Raw genomic sequence first — 19,323 nt, forward strand, 5'->3', positions numbered from 1 at the left:
GTTTTATTGTGCTACTTAGCTGTATTTTTTAAGTTATGAAGGTTTAAATCAAAACAAACCAACTGCAGTTCCATTGAAATTAATTGGAATGCACAACCAAAAAACAAGATTTCTGAACAATTAAAAAACGGTGGTTATCTCGTTTTGCAACAAAACTCTTCATATACATCTATACAGATATTGGGCTCTTCTTAAAAGAGTAGTTCATCGAAAAAATAAAATTTCTGTCATTTGCACACCCTCAAGTTGTTCCAAACCTGTATAAAAAAATGTGTTCGGCTTAACACAATATATATATATATATTATACTATATCTTTTTATTTAAAAAAAACAAATTGAATATGTTTTTTGTGGTACAACTGCACAAGCTTTAAATTAGGTCTACTTTATGAGGATCGCATGTTGATTGGTCAATCTATCTGTTTGTGCGAAAAATTTATAGGTAATAGGCTTTTTTATGCCCAGCTGCACTACTTCCTGAACTTCAGCCAGCTCCTTGTTTCCTGTCTGCCATTATTGGACAAACTGATTAATCCAGGCGTGCCTGACCTCAGTAGTCACAAACAAACTGATTAATCCATCCAGGTGTGCCTGACCTCAGTAGTCACAACAACAATAATCAGACACACCTGGATTAATCTGTTTGTCCAATAATGGCAGACAGGAAACAAGGAGCTGGCTGAAGTTCAGGAAGTAGTGCAGCTGGGCATAAAGCCTATTGACTTCTTGGGGCGCTGCGGAGAACGATCGGCAAATGGCGTGCGGGCTCCGCGAGAGCGATTAAACTGACACTGGTCTCGTAACGGTCTCGCGTTATTTTGATGTCGTGTTCTGTACGGGCTGCGCAGCACTGCACGAAATCGAAACCACTCCAGTGGGGCGGAGGAGCGCGGGTTCGGAATCTGCCTGGGTCTGCCTCCAGAACGAAATTAAAACTTTCCCAAAAAGTCGACTGTCCGAGGTAAAGACAACAGAGTCTGCATCAAGTCTGTCTTGATGTGTTTATTGCACGCTCTGGGGGTTTCAGTGCGGATGAGGAGTTCAGGTTTAGTTTAGTTTAGTTTAGTTTAGTTTAGTTTAGTTTAGTTTAGTTTAGTTTAGTTTAGTTTAGTTTAGTTTAGTTTAGTTTAGTTTAGTTTAGTTTAGTTTAGTGATGAATAGCCTAAAGAGACGCACGTCATTGTTTATATTCCTATTACAAAAAGTGAATGCACATTCAAGCTTTTCTAGCATTCTAGTTTATTATTCTGATGGAATAATTACGTCACAGTCCGCCAAAGCGAAGCGATGGACAATTAAAATGTCTAATGATGCTTATCATTTCTGAGTTTATAGGTTTGGCACCCTGTGCCCCACGATTGATGCAGGCACCCCTGATATTTGTCTTATTTATTGATTATAATTTTATTGGCAAAAATGAAAGGGATTACAAAAGAAGACAAAAGGTGGAAAGAGCAATGGTGGCAAAAATGACACATTGATTTTTTTGATAAATTTATTTCAGTGAAACTAGTAGTGAAACAAAGGAGCAGAAACTACATGATGTCCCTTTAGTCAGCCCCGTTTCTTTTCACACGGTGAGAAAGTCCCTCAGCCAGCCTCTCCATCCTCGCGCGTCCTTGGACGGATCAGTTACTATGGAGATCGTCAAGAGAGCGCGTGCTTTCTCCTCTTCTCGCGCGTGAACTAGTGGGAGTAAAGGGGCGATGAGTTGAGAGATCGGTGCAATGAGAGACGCGATATCTGTGTTGTTTCTGGAATAAATCTGTTGTTGTTAAAAGAACCCCCCAGAACTTATATTACTGTAGTCCAGGTCACGAGATGGGCAGCGCGTCTTCCGCCTATCGGATGATTTACCTGGACGTGGATGGACGGATTCAGAAGGTAAAACGCTATAGATGCACAGTAGATCAAAATATAACGTGTTAGTCATATATAATACATTGTTTTGAGAAAAGTTTGTATGTCTATTCTCATTATTATGGTGTTACTTACTGATGCTTTTGAATTGTTTACATGCTTGTAGTTTTGAAATTCTTGACTTGAACACTCTCCTCCACTGTTTGTATTCGCAACCTCATCTCCTACGCTCTTAAAAAATACATTCATAAGGTTCTTTGTCTGGTTTGTAGTTCCAAGAATAAATGTTAACATCTTTCTGGTGCAAATAAACAGGTTAGAAATGGTTAGAAGGTTAGAAATAGCACACAGATGGTCTTTTTGGAACAAAAAATGGTTCTTCAAGAACCCTTTTGAGCACATTTATTTTAAGTAGCCTATATAATTTGGCCTTATGAAACTATTTTATTGGTTTCTACACGCTGAGTTTCCTGTATGTGATGCTTTACAATATTATGGCAGAGCTCCAGCTGGTCTGATCGCCTTTGATACAGAGATCAGACAGATAGTTGAGATTTTTGCATTCATAGGTATCTAGGTGACAGTCAGCTGCCATCTAGCTGTATATGTAGAAATAAATAAATAACAACAAATCAATATGTTGTTTGTACACCACAGTATAATATTATGCTAAGTAGTTCTTATAGTTATAAATATGCGTCTGTCATTGTTTTGCACTGGCAATGGGACAAAAATGAAACAATTAGCATATAAAAGCCCAAAGCACAATGATGCAGAAGGACATTTTAATGAGAACATCTGTGTGTACACTTGCATTACTATTTGCACGTTTTTGGTCTGTGGATGGTTATATAATCTCATAGTTTATATAACAGATATGAATTGGTTTAAATGTTTAAAATGTTTAAATTACAAGCCACTTTGGATACTATTTTTCTAATTTCTTTCAATCCAAAGCAGCAGTTGCATTATGGAACAATCCTCTCATAAATCTCTCTCTCTCACACATACACACACACACACACACACTGTCAGCTGCAACCCCCACCTCATTGTTTCTTTGGGTTCGTCACCTGTTTTTGCTGTCTTGTTGTGTCTGTTAATGGCATCAGATATAGATGTGTTTGAAGTGCGTCAGAGTACTCGGGGTCAGGACTGACACTGCAGTACAGTACAAATGATAGATGGCAGCAGTTAACCTTGGTTGTGTGCAAAGTTTCTAATAATCAATAAAACACATTGTGTAATATATAGCCCCATGGAAACCACTGTCAAATTCTGCCTTAATCAATTATCAGGTACTTTTATTAGTAAGGGGAACGTTTCTGATAATAAAAAAATCCCTAGTTTTAAAGAAAATATTAAAAAGCTTTAAACAGCATTTTTATTGTATACATACTTTCCTTTCATTTATAAGGGTTTCAAAGGGTGCTTTTGTGAAAGATTTTATGGTCTGGACTTGTCAGTTTAATTGGCTCTCGTAGGTTGTATTTTCTCTATAGTAATAAAAAGTGTTTGCATTAGGATAACAACAAAAAATGTATATATTTCTTTACCTTAATTTAAAGCATATTAAACAACAATCTGTTGTCATTACAATTGAGTTTATGTAAAAAAAGATTATATGCATATTGAAATATTTTTACATCAGTGGGTTTATTATGTGCCATTTTAAAACATTTAACGTCTGAGAATTTTTATTATTTTTTATTTTTAAAACAATTGAGTCCTAGGTAATTTTTGTGTAAGTCCAAGACTGGCCCAAATATTATCCAAAAACTAAAAAATACAATACACCTCTCAGATTCACATTATAGCACAAATAGATGTGTTAATATTTTAAATCTTTAAAAAAAAAATCCTATTATTAAGAAGCGTTTAAGGCTGTATTTAAGACTCACTTAAAGGTGCAGTGTGTAATTTTTAGGATGATCTCATAAAAGAAATGCAAAATAATATACAAAACTATATTATCAGGGATGTATAAAGACCTTTTTATAATGAACCGTTATGTTTTTATAACTTTAGAATGAGACGTTTTTATCTACATACACAGAGGGTCCCCTTACACGGAGGTCGCCATTTTGTGCCACCATGTTTCTACAGAAGCCCTTAACGGACAAACTTTTTTACTAAGTTGTCTCAGACAATGAAATGTTTGTCCGGTGGTGGCTATCGTAGCTTCTTTATGCGTTTTAAAAGCGAGGGCTGGGCATTGGGCTGAGCCGCTGGTTGCAATTCACAACCTCACCACTAGATGCCACTAAAATTTATACACTGCACCTTTAAGGAAAACACCATCGTTTTTCAATATTTTACTATGTTCTTACTTCAACTTAGACAAATGAATACATACCTATCTTTTTTCAATGCGTGCACTTAACCTTTGTACATATAAATAAAAATTATATACATAAATAACATTTTAATACATGTGTGTATTTATACATAATAATTAGACACACACAAATATGTTACGCAAACTTTTATTTTGTATGCGAGTAATCGCGATCATCTTTTGACAGCCCTATATCAACATAAGCATGTGTTTTTGTAAATACACTGAAAAGTTTTGTGCTTCTTTCAGGTGGTGTTTAGTCGTTTCTGTAGTCCCTGTGACATTAAGGAGCTACTCTGTACGGCCATTGGCCTCTCCAGGTACAGTATGATATATATATATATACAATATGAAAAGTGATCTGTTTGTCACGTATGAAATGCAAACTCAAATTGTGACCTCTGCATTTAAACCATCCCAATGAGTAGTGAATACAGTAGGCTATGACTGACCCACAATAGCTATACAGTATATATAATTGAAGTTTTTCCACTTAAAGTATTTCCATACTTACAGTAAAGAGTTTTTCTGCTACTGACAGGAACACAACCATTTCTCTTCTGGACTCAACAGGAGCGATGGTCTCTATCGACCCCACAATGCCAAACAACTCTGAGAGGTAAATCTGCCCTCTATTTCATTTATGAATATATACATTTTATAACTAGCTGTGAGTATGAAATGTATTTACCGTTTACTACAGTATAATACTGTGTACTTACATATGACAAAAGCATTTATTACATTGTACTTATTGTTTACATTCCTGTTGGTCAGGGTAGGTTTAGGATTAGGGGTGGGTTTATGGTCAAGAGTGTAATTAAATCCAAATACTTGACATGTAAGTACAATGTTTGTACACAATTGTTACATTTTCATAGTAGCTAAAGAATTTATGCTTACAAATGTGTTTTGACTTTTTCCTTTAACTCCACTTTTTAAAGTACACTATTTAATAGATCCACTTTATCAACTTTTACAATAGACTAAGGGCCAAACAGAGGCCCCTTATAATACATAAAGAGACCCTGTTAAAACATTCTGAAGTAAGAAGCCCAAATAAAGTGCCTTACCGTATACGCCTTATCTTTGAATTATGTACAGATCTGCCCTACAAGGCAAACAATGGCTGTCTGCCAGATAAAGTTCCTCTTTGAAATCCACAGTCTAAGGGTGCCCATTTGCTGTTATAAATACATATATCACAATCAACTACAGAGGATAATAGTAATACTTTGGATAACTGCAGTTTCTTGAGTATTAGGACATGAGGAGGTGCTGATTGTCAGAAAGGGACGTATTTTAGTGTGGCAGCAGCTGCTTTTTAACTGCGCTCGTGTATCTTGCTGTTTTTCAAGGTCACCATACAAAGTGGTGCCAATAACTGGCGGACAACTTGCAGGTAAGTGTTATATGTTCATTACTTTTTCGAATGATTCTTTAAAAATAAGGTGCTTTACAGCAATGCAGTACAAGAACCATTCAGTCAAATGTTCTCCAAAGAACCTCTTCTTTCTTACTTGTTTAAAATCTGAAGACCCTCTTTACTCCAAATATTTTTTTGTTAAACAGAAATGTTCAAGGTTTTTTTAAGGAACCATTCAACCCAAAATAATTATTTTGTGGCATTGTGTATTACCTTTATTTTAAGAGAGTGTATGTGCCTTATGTAAAATTGTGTGCTTTTACAAATCAATAGTGTTTGCTTTCAGATTGAGGGAAAGAGAAAAATTACTTAGATTTTTTTTAGCTAGATAAAGGATTATACAACTGGAGTAATTAATCTATATATATCTCCATTAAAGAAGTGTACAGAAAGTGATTTTATTATTGGAACACACTCAGTCAATTATTGTGTCTCTAAGATTAGAAATAAACTTTTTATTGATTAATAGCAAACTCAAGTACAAGTTTTCAGAGAATTCTGAACGTGTACTCTGACCATTTGTCAGTAGATTTATTGCCAACATATATAAGCTATAAATAGAATTCCTGCTTTGTTTTTCAGCATCCCTGCAGTTATGTTTAAATGCTGGGCTTTGTTTGGAATAGCTTACTAGCATACCCTTACTTTCTTTCATATTCATGTGAGCTGTGCACAGACCTATGCAAACTAATACATTTCCTAAAAGCACTGCAGTATGGAATGTACTTGTACATCTTGGCTAACACAAAAGTTCATTGCTGTATTCCACGCATACCCAATATACACATTATGCCAGGCTTGTGCACAATTCAGAATTTCAGAATTGGCCTCCATTCAATTCATGAATTGGAATTTGAATTGACTCCACCTTACAGGAAGTTGAATTGGAATGACAGGAAGTGGAATTAAATAAATAAATTCAATTCAAAGAAATTCCACAGTCACACAACAGAAAGAATCTCACATACATTCGGTGTTAGGAAAGTTACTTTGGAAAATTGTTTGGCAACCATTTTAAATACTTAAAGGATTAGTCCATTTTCTTAAAAGAAAAATCCAGATAATTTACTCACCACCATGTCATCCAAAATGTTGATGTCTTTCTTTGTTTAGTCGAGAAGAAATTATGTTTTTTGAGGAAAACATTGGAGGATTTTTCTAATTTTAATAGACTTTAATAGAGCCCAACATTTAATTCTTAACTCAACACTTAACAGTTTTTTTCAACAGAGTTTCAAAGGACTATAAACAATCCCAAACGAGGCATAAGGGTCTTATCTAGCAAAACGATTGTCATTTTTGACCAGAAAAATTAAAAATATGCTCTTTTAAACCACAACTTTTCGTCTAGGTCCGGTCCAGCGCGACTTAACATAAATGCGTAGTGACGTAGAGAGGTCACGTGTTACATATATAAAACGCACATTTGCGGACCATTTTAAACAATAAACTGCCACAAGACATTAAATAGTATCGGTTGACATACAACAATGTAGGAACGCTCCTCTTTCAAGACGCTTGTAATCACTGGGGCGGAGTTTCGCGTTCGTCCTCTGTGACCTCTTGACGTCATGACGTATTGCGTGGGGTCAGCTGGCGCATCACGACCGGATCTACATGACGAGAAGTTGTGCTTTAAAGGTGTATGTTTGTTGTTTTTGTTGTCAAAGGTGACAGTCGTTTTGCTGGATAAGACCCTTATGCCTAGTTTGGGATTGTTTGTGGTCCTTTGAGGCTCCGTTGAAAAAAACTGTTGAGTGTTGAGTTAAGAATTAAATGTTGGGCTCTATTGGAGTCCATTGGAGTGGGAAGGATCCTGCAATGTTTTCCTCAAAAATTTCTTCTCGACTGAACGAGGAGAGACATCAACGTTTTGGATGACATGGTGGTGAGTGAATTGTCTGGATTTTTCTTTTAGGAAAATGGACTAATCCTTTAAAGTAAAGCATTCTAGGAAACAAAGTCATGTTCCATCATGTTTTACAAAATTACAATTACAAAAATTCTAACTTATTTATTTGTTATTTGACTAGAGTTTTTATCATTAGATAAAATTTCCTGTTAATGTAATCTGTACAAGTAGTTCAAACTAATATAATTTATAGAATATGTAATGCAATCATATCTAACATATAATACTGAAAGCTTTTTTTTTAACACGTCACTTACTGTATAATATGTATATGAATTTCTTTGAATTTCTAATGAATTGCAAATCTGCTTCCTTTAATTCAAATTTGAATTGTTATTCTAGATCCTGTTTTTGACATCAATTCAAATTTAATTCAAATTCAAGAATTGAATTGAAATTCAGGAGTCATTCTCAATTCAAGTCTGAATTGTGCACTATGCATACTATAAACTGCACCAATAAGAAACGTATGATAATGTCGTTTGCAATTCCAAACAAATCCTGGAGCAAGAAATTCGAGTTTAATTTAAAGGATTACTCCACTTTCATAAAAAAATCCAGATAATTTACTCACCCCCATGTTATCCAAGATGTTTGTCTTTTTTGTTCAGTCGAAAACAAATGAAGTTTTTTGAGGAAAACATATAGTGGCCTTTAGTGGATCTCAACAGTTTCAGTGCAGCTTCAAAAGACTCCCAACCAAAACATAAGGGTCTTATCTAGCGAAACGATCATCATTTTCGCAAAAAAAAAAAAGGGTATGTGCTTTTGAACCACGGCTTCTCGTCTTGCACTAGCCGCGTGACGCGCCAGCGCAATCTTACGTATTATGTGGGGCCCTATAAAATCCGTTTTATTTTTTCCCAAATTCCGTTTTATTTTTTCCCAAATTCCGTTTTCTCCGTTTTAATTTTTGCAAATTCCGTTCTATCCGTTTTAATTTTTGGCAATTATATTTTTTACCCTTTACTTTTTTTTTGTCATAAAAAGAGTGTGCCTTTAATGTTAATGATTAAAATGTAAATGATTTGGGGGAAAAACTGGATAACAGGATTACTTAATGACTATAAAAGATGCATTTACACACGCACATACACACGCGCGTGCGCGCACACACACACACAACTCAATTCAATGCATTGTTTTTTAGTGTTGTTGCAGGAGGCTACAACAAGGTGTCAACGCAGTGGTGCCTTCAGAAGTGCCTTAAACACATCAATCCAGCGGAACGCGATCCATATTTTATACACAATCGCTTGAAATGCATATAACTTTACAAACATACATAGGATAGTGATCTGACTTAGGACAACATGAGCATGCAGCTCTTTGCACGTGCGAGCGAAAGAGAGACAGAGAGCGGTGCCATGATGCAGATGATTATATTTTAAATGCGAGGGATAGTTAGTTTGCCTCAGCTCGCTTGAAATGGATAAAACTGAACAAATACATGAGGATTTGTGTTCGCACTTCGGACAGATGCGAGAGCGCGTGCACGTGAGAGAGGTACAGTGACAGACGTGGATGAGAGAGTGCATGTATCTTTGCGCTCACCGTGAACAGAGTGTTGACTAAACTTCCAAAATAACAGTTCTCCAGTCACATAAAAGTCATGTGAGACCTGCTCGGAACTAAGTGCTTAGCGTAGAATTTCTTAATTTTTTCGCTGACGAAAGCAGAGTTGTGGAGAGCCGCTTTTCAGTGTTTTGGAGGAGTTCTGAAACTACGGGAGGGGGCGTGTCGCCCAGATTTACTTCCCCTGGTCTGCATTTCCCCCAGACATACGTTCGTCTCCCACACAAAAACATAATTTTATTCAAAATATGTAAAATTCCGCAAAATTCCGCGTTAATACTAAATTCCGTGTTAATTAGCCAATTCCGCGATTCCGTCCGCGATTCCGTGATCGTGGAAATTATAGGGCCCTATTTATGTAATCACGTCAAAAGGTCATGCGTTACAAATGCAAAACGCACATTTGTGGACCATTTTAAACAGTAAACTGACATGAAGACATTAATTAATATTCTTCACAACGTGGGAATGGTCCTCTTTCGCCACACTTGTAAACACTAGAGCGGTATTTTTGCATACGTCATGCATGACCTTTCGACGTGATTACGTAAAACGTAAGGTCACACTGGTGCATCACAAAGCTAGTGCAAGACAAGAGGTTGTGGTTAAAAAGTACTATTTTTTTGTTAGATAAGACCATTATGCCTCATTTGGGATTGTTTAGAGCCCTTTAAAGCTGCATTGAAACTGTTGAGATCCAGTAAAGTCCACTATATGGAGAAAAATCCTAGAATGTTTTCTTCAAAATATGTAAATTCTTCTCGACTGAACAAAGACAGACATAAACATCTTGGATGACATGGGGGTGAGTAAATTATCGGTATTTTTTTTTTATTTCTTTAAGTTGATTTAGACCTCTGGCATCGATAAAGAGATTTAGAAAAACTGAAAGACAGACATTTACATAAATGTGTTTGACAGATGCTTTTATCCAAAGTGACTTACAGTGCATTCAAGGCATACAAGTTTATCTCCATGTGTATTCACTGGGAATCAAACCCACAACCTTTTGCACTGTTAATGCAATGCTTTACCAAATGAGCTACAGGAACACAAGAAGCCAGCAAATGCTTTTATTTGGAACTTGGTCTGAACTTTATTCATGACAGTCGTTGGATCAAACAAGAATTTGACAACTTGTTAAGAAGTATTACTATATAAAACTGTAAGTGCCCGATTAACACAAAAGTTTGGTAAACACGGTTTCTTGTAAAATTGTAATTATTTTCCTCACCTTTATCCATATGCTTTTCTTTTCCTCTTTATTTATCAGACTATTTTCCTCTTTGTTGTATGATGCTTCATTAATCTCACATCTTCATTTTATACATATTATACTGAAATACTTTTACATCAGTGTTCGACCATGTTTGAAAATGCAGATTTTTCTCTTATGTCTCAGATAAAGAAGAGCTTTTCCAGAATGTATTGACTCAGGTGGCAGAGCAATTCTCCAGGTATGTTCAATATCAAATTTAAAATGAGTTTTGAATGAAAGCTTTTTTAATTGCTTGATTCATCTTCGCTGCATTGACCAACCATGCTGTGCTCCTCAAGGGCATTCAAAATAAATGAATTGAAGACTGAGGTGACGAATCGTCTAGCCATGCTGGAGAAAAGAGTAGAATGTAAGTTTTTAATCCAATATATTTTTTCTTTTTCATTAATGAACAGAGTGAAATAAGAAATGGGATTGAGATATGAGGAAGTAAAGGTGCTTTGTATATGATTTATGTACTGTAACCGGCTTGATTTGTTTATGTAAAGAGCCTTCCACACAACATGATAAGTGTGATGTGATAATGTGATAAGAGACATAGCCATGATGGGTATTTAATGTGAGCTGTATTGTTTATCATATCCCTACAGAATATGTTTATGCAGTTCACTTTCCACACAGTAGATCTGTCATTTACATTAAGATGTCATAGGCCTTGGTTTTTAAAGACATTTAAAGCTCATTCAAAAAGCTATTGATGGCACAACCCCATATACTGTTTATCACCCCACTTTACTAAATTCTTTACCATCAAAGTCATCAAGTTGATAGAATTCAAGCCATGCAGATTTACAGCACTTTTACTCTTTTAATTTGTATTTGAAATTGAAAGTTATTCATTAGCAACAACAGCTGTAAAACAAACAAGCAGTTAAATTTGTCTAGAGGTTAAATTTTGAATATGGGTTACCATACTTGACAGTAATGTCACTTTCACTTGCTGTGTTAAATTACACATTACAAGAGGGCTATTTTGTAATGTTCCTATTATTTAAAGGTGCATTGTGTAACTCTTAGGAGGATCTCTTGACAGAAATGCAATATAATATACAAAACTTTATTTTCATTGGTGTATAAAGACAAAATGAACAGTTATGTTTTATTAGGGTGAACGGTGTACACCAAAATGTTAAAATGCGTCTGAAACGCCAGGTGGATGCCGATTGTGGGCACCAGCGTTTTTTCAGCTAAGCACTTTGGTTGCTATGATACTTCTGCTTTGTTTATCAGTTGTTGAACGATGCACTGGTTGGTTGTTGTGATATTTTTCCCGCCCCTTCTTCACTGTGATTGAACGGCCAAGTGAAAAGTGACATTAAGGAGATTTGCGTTTCACCCAAAGTTAAAGAATTTACGAAATATGCGCTGATGAGAGCGGAAAAAAACCACCAGCTGCTCCCATTTTTGAAAAGCGTGGTGCTTCCATTGGAAATAATTAAAAACAAATGTTGGCGTAAATGCCTTGGTATACGTGCCCCCTTTGAATTTGAATTTTTATCTACATACACCATGGCTCCCCTTAGATGAAAATCAACATTTTGCACCATCATGTTTCTGCAGTAGCCCTAAACGGACAAATTGTTCTACAGAGCGCATTTCATCACTATGTTGTCTCAGACGACAACATGTTTGTCCTTTAGCGGGTACTGTAGCTTCTCTATGCATTTCGAAAGGGAGGGGTGAGCTGTGGACTGAACCGTTGGTTTAAATTTGCAATCTCACCAATAGATGCCACTAAAATCTACACACAGCAACTTTAAACGTAAATAGAATTGAAAAAATTAGGATTGTTTCTTAAAAGATTGAATACGATTTAGTCCTGTTCCAAACTGTTGGCACTGTTCAAGCCGAGGCTGCCATGCCAGGATAGTCGGCAGGGCAAAATAAATAAATCTGTTTTCAAAAATGCCAGTGTTTACACTTTTAAGCCTGGGATACACTGCACTTGCCAAAGATTGCCATCCTAAAAACAATCCTCACAATTTCTGTAATAGTGCCTCTTCATCTGTGGTCCTGCGTCGTACAGTGAGAGAGGTTCAAAGAAGGTTTTTTTTCCCGGTCTTGCCTCCAAGGATGGCCTATGATAGTTTTCTGACAGTGTTAGAAATTCAGCATGATCAACGCACAGTGTGTTTGCGCCTACGACTTGCGTACCGGTATTTGTTTACCACTACGTGTGACGCAGCCGTCGCCGCTTCCGTGTCATCATTGTACAGTCTACATGCTTGTCGTACCCAAGTTTAAACGCTCCATATCGCACAGTGTGATAAGGTAAAGATCTTATAGGAATGCAAAAATCCTGCTGTGTATCCCGGGCTTTAGGGGAAAATTACAACCAACATAAAAAATTCCCTGAAAAACAGAAGCATACTAGCAAACCTTTATATGTAACTTTTGCTGGCCTCTAAGGGGCTGTTTATACTGGGTATTAAGATGCGTCTTGGTCAGTCAGACGAGAGAGACACATTCACGTTTACACCAGTATCTTAATCCTTCTCTTTTGTCCACTTTCGACCACTTCTGTCCTGATGGTCTGACTCTGTGGGCGGTCCCTCTGCTTTCGTTTAAACACGAGCGGAAGAAATGGCGCGTTTAAATTGACGCAAACTAATATTGTGTCCCCTTGCTTGTGTTATTAGTAAAGGTTTTGTACATGTACATGTAAGAGCTTGTATGTCAGAGTAATTGATAAAATAAGCTCGCGAAAATTTCACACGCTCGCAAAAATAAAAAAAAATGAAAGAGGCGGAGAGCAGCCGATTCAGTTTTATCAATGAAAACCTAAATATCGCACTAAACACTGTGGGTTCACACTAGAAGTCAGGTCAGATGTAAAAACATTACCTTACATTAGATTAATAGGCGGAGGCGGTCTTTTGTGGTTGCTCAAACACATTTCCACTACCTCTGAATATGGTTGAAAGTGGAGGAGCTCAAAACATTTCACACCCCATTTATCTTTAGCGTCATCCACTTTGTGATCCAATTGACCAAAACCTTAAATCTTTATACCAGGTGTAAACACCCAGCTAGCAAAAAGTCGTCTATTAGAGGTTGAATAGACGTAAACCTTCAACGTCTAATTATGGTCCAGTGAAGGTTGAAAATTAAAATTGAAAAGACGTTAAATTTGTCCAACTTTTCAACGTTGAAAACAGGTCCACATTAATATACCAAATAACATTTTATAAAATGAAACAAAGCTTTAAAGGTTTTTAATAATTTTAATAAAACAGCACATTTTAAATAGTGCAAACAGTCAAGTAACCAACAGATTTCACAGTCTGAAATAAACAGGTCGGTCTAGTGCACAGAGTGCAATAAACATATATCAACACAGATTTCAGATTGCAGTAAACATAGGTCAGTGCTATGAGCAGTCCAAAGCTTTCTGTAATCTGGCGGTTGGTTGGGCATCTCTCTGTGATGATGGGTGGAAGATTCGCGCCACATTCACACGCCTCTTCGCTTCTTCTTCTTTCAGTTTTATGGCGGTGGCAACTATCTTTAATGGGGCATTACCGCCACCTGGTGGGGTGGGGTAAATATAGCATGAATCCTCATTGCACCTCAATCGCAGTTTAATATTTTTGGAATATGTAAAACTCTTCACATTTATTTAAGATAATAATAAACATGGTTTGGTAATTTGTTTTCTCCGTTGTTTTAGCATGTATAACAGATTATCTAGCTGTCTTAGATTATGAGTTGAAAACATGGTCAGTTGAAAACACGGTCAAACAAAATTATGTTTATTAGGGAAAACATAGAAACTACACAAGCAGCCACCACTATACCCAATAGTACATTTACCACTTACCATATGAACATCTTGAGTCATTTAAACCTACTACCATAGATGAGCTCTCTAAACTAGTAACGTCGTCCAAATCATCGTCCTGTATACTAGACCCCGTTCCCACAAAATTACTAAAAGAGGTATTTCATGTAGTGTCAGACGCGGTACTAAATATCTTTAACTCATCTCTAGAATTAGGATACGTTCCAACAGCTTTCAAACTAGCAGTTATTAGACCGCTCATTAAAAAACCAAACCTTGACCAGGGAGATCTTAATAACTTTAGACCAATCTCAAATCTACCTTTTCTTCTAAAACATTAGAAAAAGTAGTGGCAAGCCAGCTACGCACATTCATAGCGAATAATAATACATATGAAAAGTTCCAATCAGGATTCAGGCCCCACCATAGCACAGAGACAGCGTTGCTTAGAGTTACAAATGACCTCCTATTAACATCCGATCGTGGTGAAATCTCAATTCTTATATTATTAGACCTTAGTGCAGCCTTTGACACAATAGATCACAGAATCTTACTCAATAGACTAGAAAACTATGTTGGCATCAGTGGTCAGGCGTTAGCCTGGTTTAGATCGTATCTAACCAATCGATATCACTTTGTTTATGTAAATGAGGAAGAGTCATATCACTCCCCTATTAAATACGGCATACCTCAGGGATCAGTTCTAGGCCCTATCCTATTCTCGTTATATATGTTACCTCTAGGAGACATTATCAGGAAACATGACATACGTTTTCACTGCTATGCAGATGATACCCAGCTTTACATCTCGTCACATCCTAGCAAAACCCACCAGTTTGCTAAGCTAACAGACTGCATTAGTGATATTAGGGACTGGATGGCACAAAACTTTCTTATGCTAAACTCCAATAAGACTGAGATACTTATTATTGAACCAAATCGCTCCAAACATAATATGTCAGATTACAAGTTGTCCATAGATGGCTGCACGGTGGTGCCATTTTCCACGGTTAAGAATTTAGGCGTAATGTTCGACAGCAATCTATCTTTCGATAGTCACATCTCCAGTGTCTGCCGCACAGCATTCTTCCATCTTAGAAATATATCAAAAATACGCCATATGCTGTCTGCATCAGATGCAGAAAAGCTTATACATGCTTTTATGACCTCTAGAATAGACTATTGTAACTCGCTACTCGGGGGATGCCATTCAAATCAGGTAAACAAGCTACAGCTGGTTCAAAACGCCGCCGCAAGAGTGCTTACTCGATCTAAAAAGTATGACCACATTAGTCCAATTCTGGCATCTTTACACTAGCTACCAGTTAAATATCGCATACAATTTAAAATATTACTAATCACCTACAAAGCCTTAAATGGCCTAGCGCCCTCATATATTAAAGAACTACTATCAGAATACAATCCATCACGTAAACTGCGCTCACAAAATTCTGGTCACTTAATTATCCCTAGAATATCAAAAGTGTCTAAAGGTGGTAGATCCTTTTCCTACTTAGCCCCTAAGCTCTGGAATGACTCACCAAACAATGTTCGAGTATCAGACACAGTCGATCAATTTAAATCTAAACTTAAGACATTCTTCTGTTCTTTAACAAAGCATTCACATAAAATGTCCAGTAAATGTACTTTTCCCGCAGTAGTTATTTTGTCTAGAACAAAGCACTCACATACCTCATATGGGTAATATATTATTGCCGCAATAGTTAGCCTGTCTGGAACCGAGCTGACTTAAACCACTATAATGTATGACACTTGCATTACATACGAACGGCCCCTACGCTAATAGAACTCTGTTTTTGTCTCCCTGTCTCGTCCTCGTCCCCGAGGACAATGAGACAAACAGACCCAGTTCCTGTTGCTGTGAAGGTCATCGCACCACTGATCTGAATTGAATTGAATTCAAACAGTCCAGCTAAAACTACATAGTTGAAATCACGTCGTAAACCAGTCCAAGGCGGACCGACTTATTTTCAACCATATTTCAACATTGAAAGACAGTAATTGTTTACTGGGCAGCCTCTAATTCACTGCCTGTAATGGAATGAGAGGCTTTGTTGAACAGTAATACATAATATATAATGTTTAGTAGCAACAAAAAGGTCATCATCTTTGACCATCACTGCACACTTGCGTTGTTTTACCCTGGAGGATTCATTCCACTGCAGCACAGCTGTGTTCATAGAAATCCATATAAAATAATGTATTCAGTCACCAACGGGATGGACTTTAACCCTTTCATCAATGTGGAAAATTCAGCAGCCTTACATTATTTGTGGTGATTTATCACTGTGAACTGCCTATAAACAGATCGGTGGCTAAAATAATAGATATTGTGAGTTAAGGACCTACAATACAAGTTCAGAGTATATAAAAAAATATTATCTGGACATATCTGTAACAAACCTATATACTGGATAGAGGTAAACTTTTTGTACTCCACACCAGCGGCTTGATTTTGGACAATACAGGGAATCATGCCAGACAGCGTCAGGTGTCAAATATCTTTTTACCGCAATGGATCGGCAGTCAAATCCTGCATGTGTGTGTGTGTGTGTGTGTATAGGAAAAACTGTACAGGAAAACCCTGTAGGTATGCAGCTGATAAGATGATAAGGTTCACCAGCTCATTTCCATATTTTCTCTTTGTTTGCCCAAATTTAAATATGTAAAACCATGTTTCGCCTTTTACTGTGTCATAACCTGAAATATGTATCTCATCATCTCTCCGTTTCTTCAGTGGAGGGTATGAAGGTGGTGGAGATCGAGAAATGTCGCAGTGATATCAAGAAGCTGCGGGAGGAGATGGCCTCCAGGAACAACAGGTCAGTAACTTTACTGCTTTAGCTTTAATCCAATAAACCATTGCATAGTTATTGGAATACTTGGAATTAAATGCAGTAAAGAGAATTTAGACGGTAAGACTTTGAAATGCATTTTATGATATCGCAAATGGTTGTAAAAGACAATGTGAAATACTTTTCACAATTAAAATTAAGAATGCATATGCTGTTAGAAAAAAATGGTCCCAGGCTGTCACTGGTGCAGTACCCTTTAAAAAGGTCCTAATATGTGCCATTTAGGTACAGATATACATTTGGTATCTTTGAGGTACTAATATAAACTCTTAACATTTACATTTTAAAAGGGTACAGCCCAAGTGACAGCTAGGGACCATTTATTGACCTTTTTTTGATAGTGTATACAGTAATTAGTCATTTTATATGTTTTGATATAAGTTGACCACATTCACCACCCTATGTAGTGTTGATTTAGTGTTGACTATGTTGTCTCCTGTTTGCTTTAAAGAGCACCGATTCACGACAAGTTATCGTCTCCAACATAAATCTCTTTTCTCGGACTACAAAAAAAAAACGGATTTTAGGCAACAGTTTAATTCGACATTATCATAATTCCTCCCGCTTCAGACTCACAGCCTGTAAGTTAACTCCTGTTAGCATTGCATTGTGCGCGAGTCTTTCAAACATGGTAAGGAGCGGTACATTTCCTGCTGATGTCAGAGATATTCAGGCCAATTACAACGTACAGATTAGCTGGCCAATGAGGTACAAAAATGTGGAAAATAATGAATTTTTTAACCATAAACCACGCAAACACATTGTATCATACCAAATACACAAAATAACGTTGTTTTTAGGAATGAAATAGGTGCTCTTTAAAATAAATGAGAGATTAAGGTTGAATCAGGTGTTTTAGCTGTTGTTAAAATAGTAGATATAAGGTGTGTTCTGTTCCCTGTGTTTGTGTTTTAATTGAATCAAAGGTAGCTGTCTACTCTCTCTCATTGAGAGATGTTGGCATGGTAGTTAAAAATGAAAATCACTACATGTTCTCTTCTGTAGCAACTGAACTCTCTCTGCTCACACTATGGTGCACTTTTGTCACCTTTGCAGTAGTTTCCCAGATGACAACAAGAAATTAACTCCTCGCAGAGATGTGCCTTCATACCCAAAGGTAAAATGGCTTATATACTTCATGTGCATGTGTTTTAAGTTACTCGCAGTTCTGTCATTTTTTAGGCTTCTCATCCTCATCTTATTTCAATCACGTACTGTATGCTCACTGTTAAAAATAAACCGTAAATTTTACGGTAGAAAACCGACAGCTGTGGTTGCCAGATCTTTACCGTCAAAAATACGGTAGCAATGTTATTGGTTTTACGGGATTGCACCCATTTTACTGTATATTTTACACATTTTATTTTTTTACAGTTTATAACTGTCTATTTAACATGTTTATGTTGCTAAAACAGTTTATATCTGTCAAATTCAAGGGTTAACATTGTAATATTTATGGTTCATTACCATTTTTTACAGCTCAAAACTATTTATTGTAAAGGTTTATGTTGTACAAATGACGGTTCAGTACCATCTATTTTACAGCTCAGAACTGTCTAATTTAAATGCTACACTGTTTAAAAAATCAGTAAAATAGATTACCAGTACTATTTCCATTATGTTTATAGACATTTCCTTTAATTCCTTTAAAATACTGTAGATTTACAATACATTCTCCATAGTCTTTACAGACACTTTAATCCGCCTATGAAACGCAACAATGGTGACATTCAACAACAAAGCTTCATGCTGCAATGCATGCTGGGTACCAGGATTGTAGAAAACTTATTCATAACTCCCATCATGCATTGTGACATGACAAAATTGTGCAACTTTCTTACCATTTACTGTCACCATCGTTGAGATTTGTATCCAAAGTGTTGATGTCTAAAGAAACTAAAAAAAAGAAACTAACTAAAGCATTACAGCAGTCTTGTTCAAAACAGTGTCATTTGCATAGAGCATCACTTTTTTGTGCTTTATATCTTTATTGTTCTTTTATCATTTTATGTTCATAAAATATTTATAAAATTTTATGCATATAAAATTATATGCATGACATACAAGCAATCAATAGATCACATGATAGTTTTTTCTACTCCCTCTAGCCATAAACAAGTGGTCTTAAAGCTCACGTAACACACGCTGTTTCTGCATTTCTGATATTAATCTGGAGTACCTATAGAGTAGTATGACATCCTTTATATCTCCGAAGAGTCTTTAGTTTAATCAGATTTATAAAAGAAAGATTAGCTTAACCGAATCTTTCCGATAA

The 19,323-nt window shown here is 36.4% G+C and overlaps 1 protein-coding gene across 3 annotated transcripts in view; it reads left to right on the plus strand.

Moving 5' to 3' along the window:
• Nucleotides 1–751: 751 nt before the first annotated feature.
• pde9aa (phosphodiesterase 9aa) overlaps nt 752–19,323 on the plus strand; it is a 33,632-nt gene continuing 15,060 nt past the window's right edge. For 2 of the 3 annotated variants that reach the window (XM_073854963.1, XM_073854964.1), the window contains exons 1-9: nt 753–962; nt 1,810–1,885; nt 4,449–4,519; nt 4,741–4,818; nt 5,558–5,601; nt 10,515–10,569; nt 10,670–10,740; nt 16,931–17,015; nt 18,105–18,165. In XM_073854963.1, coding sequence (XP_073711064.1) covers nt 823–962; nt 1,810–1,885; nt 4,449–4,519; nt 4,741–4,818; nt 5,558–5,601; nt 10,515–10,569; nt 10,670–10,740; nt 16,931–17,015; nt 18,105–18,165 — 681 coding nt within the window. In that variant the 5' untranslated portion in view covers nt 753–822. Of the gene's footprint in view, nt 963–1,809; nt 1,886–4,448; nt 4,520–4,740; nt 4,819–5,557; nt 5,602–10,514; nt 10,570–10,669; nt 10,741–16,930; nt 17,016–18,104; nt 18,166–19,323 lie in introns of all 3 variants that reach the window. The other variant, XM_073854962.1, reaches the window with a different exon arrangement.

Source organism: Misgurnus anguillicaudatus, chromosome 17 (assembly GCF_027580225.2).
Source record: "Misgurnus anguillicaudatus chromosome 17, ASM2758022v2, whole genome shotgun sequence".
Lineage (NCBI taxonomy): Eukaryota > Metazoa > Chordata > Actinopteri > Cypriniformes > Cobitidae > Misgurnus > Misgurnus anguillicaudatus.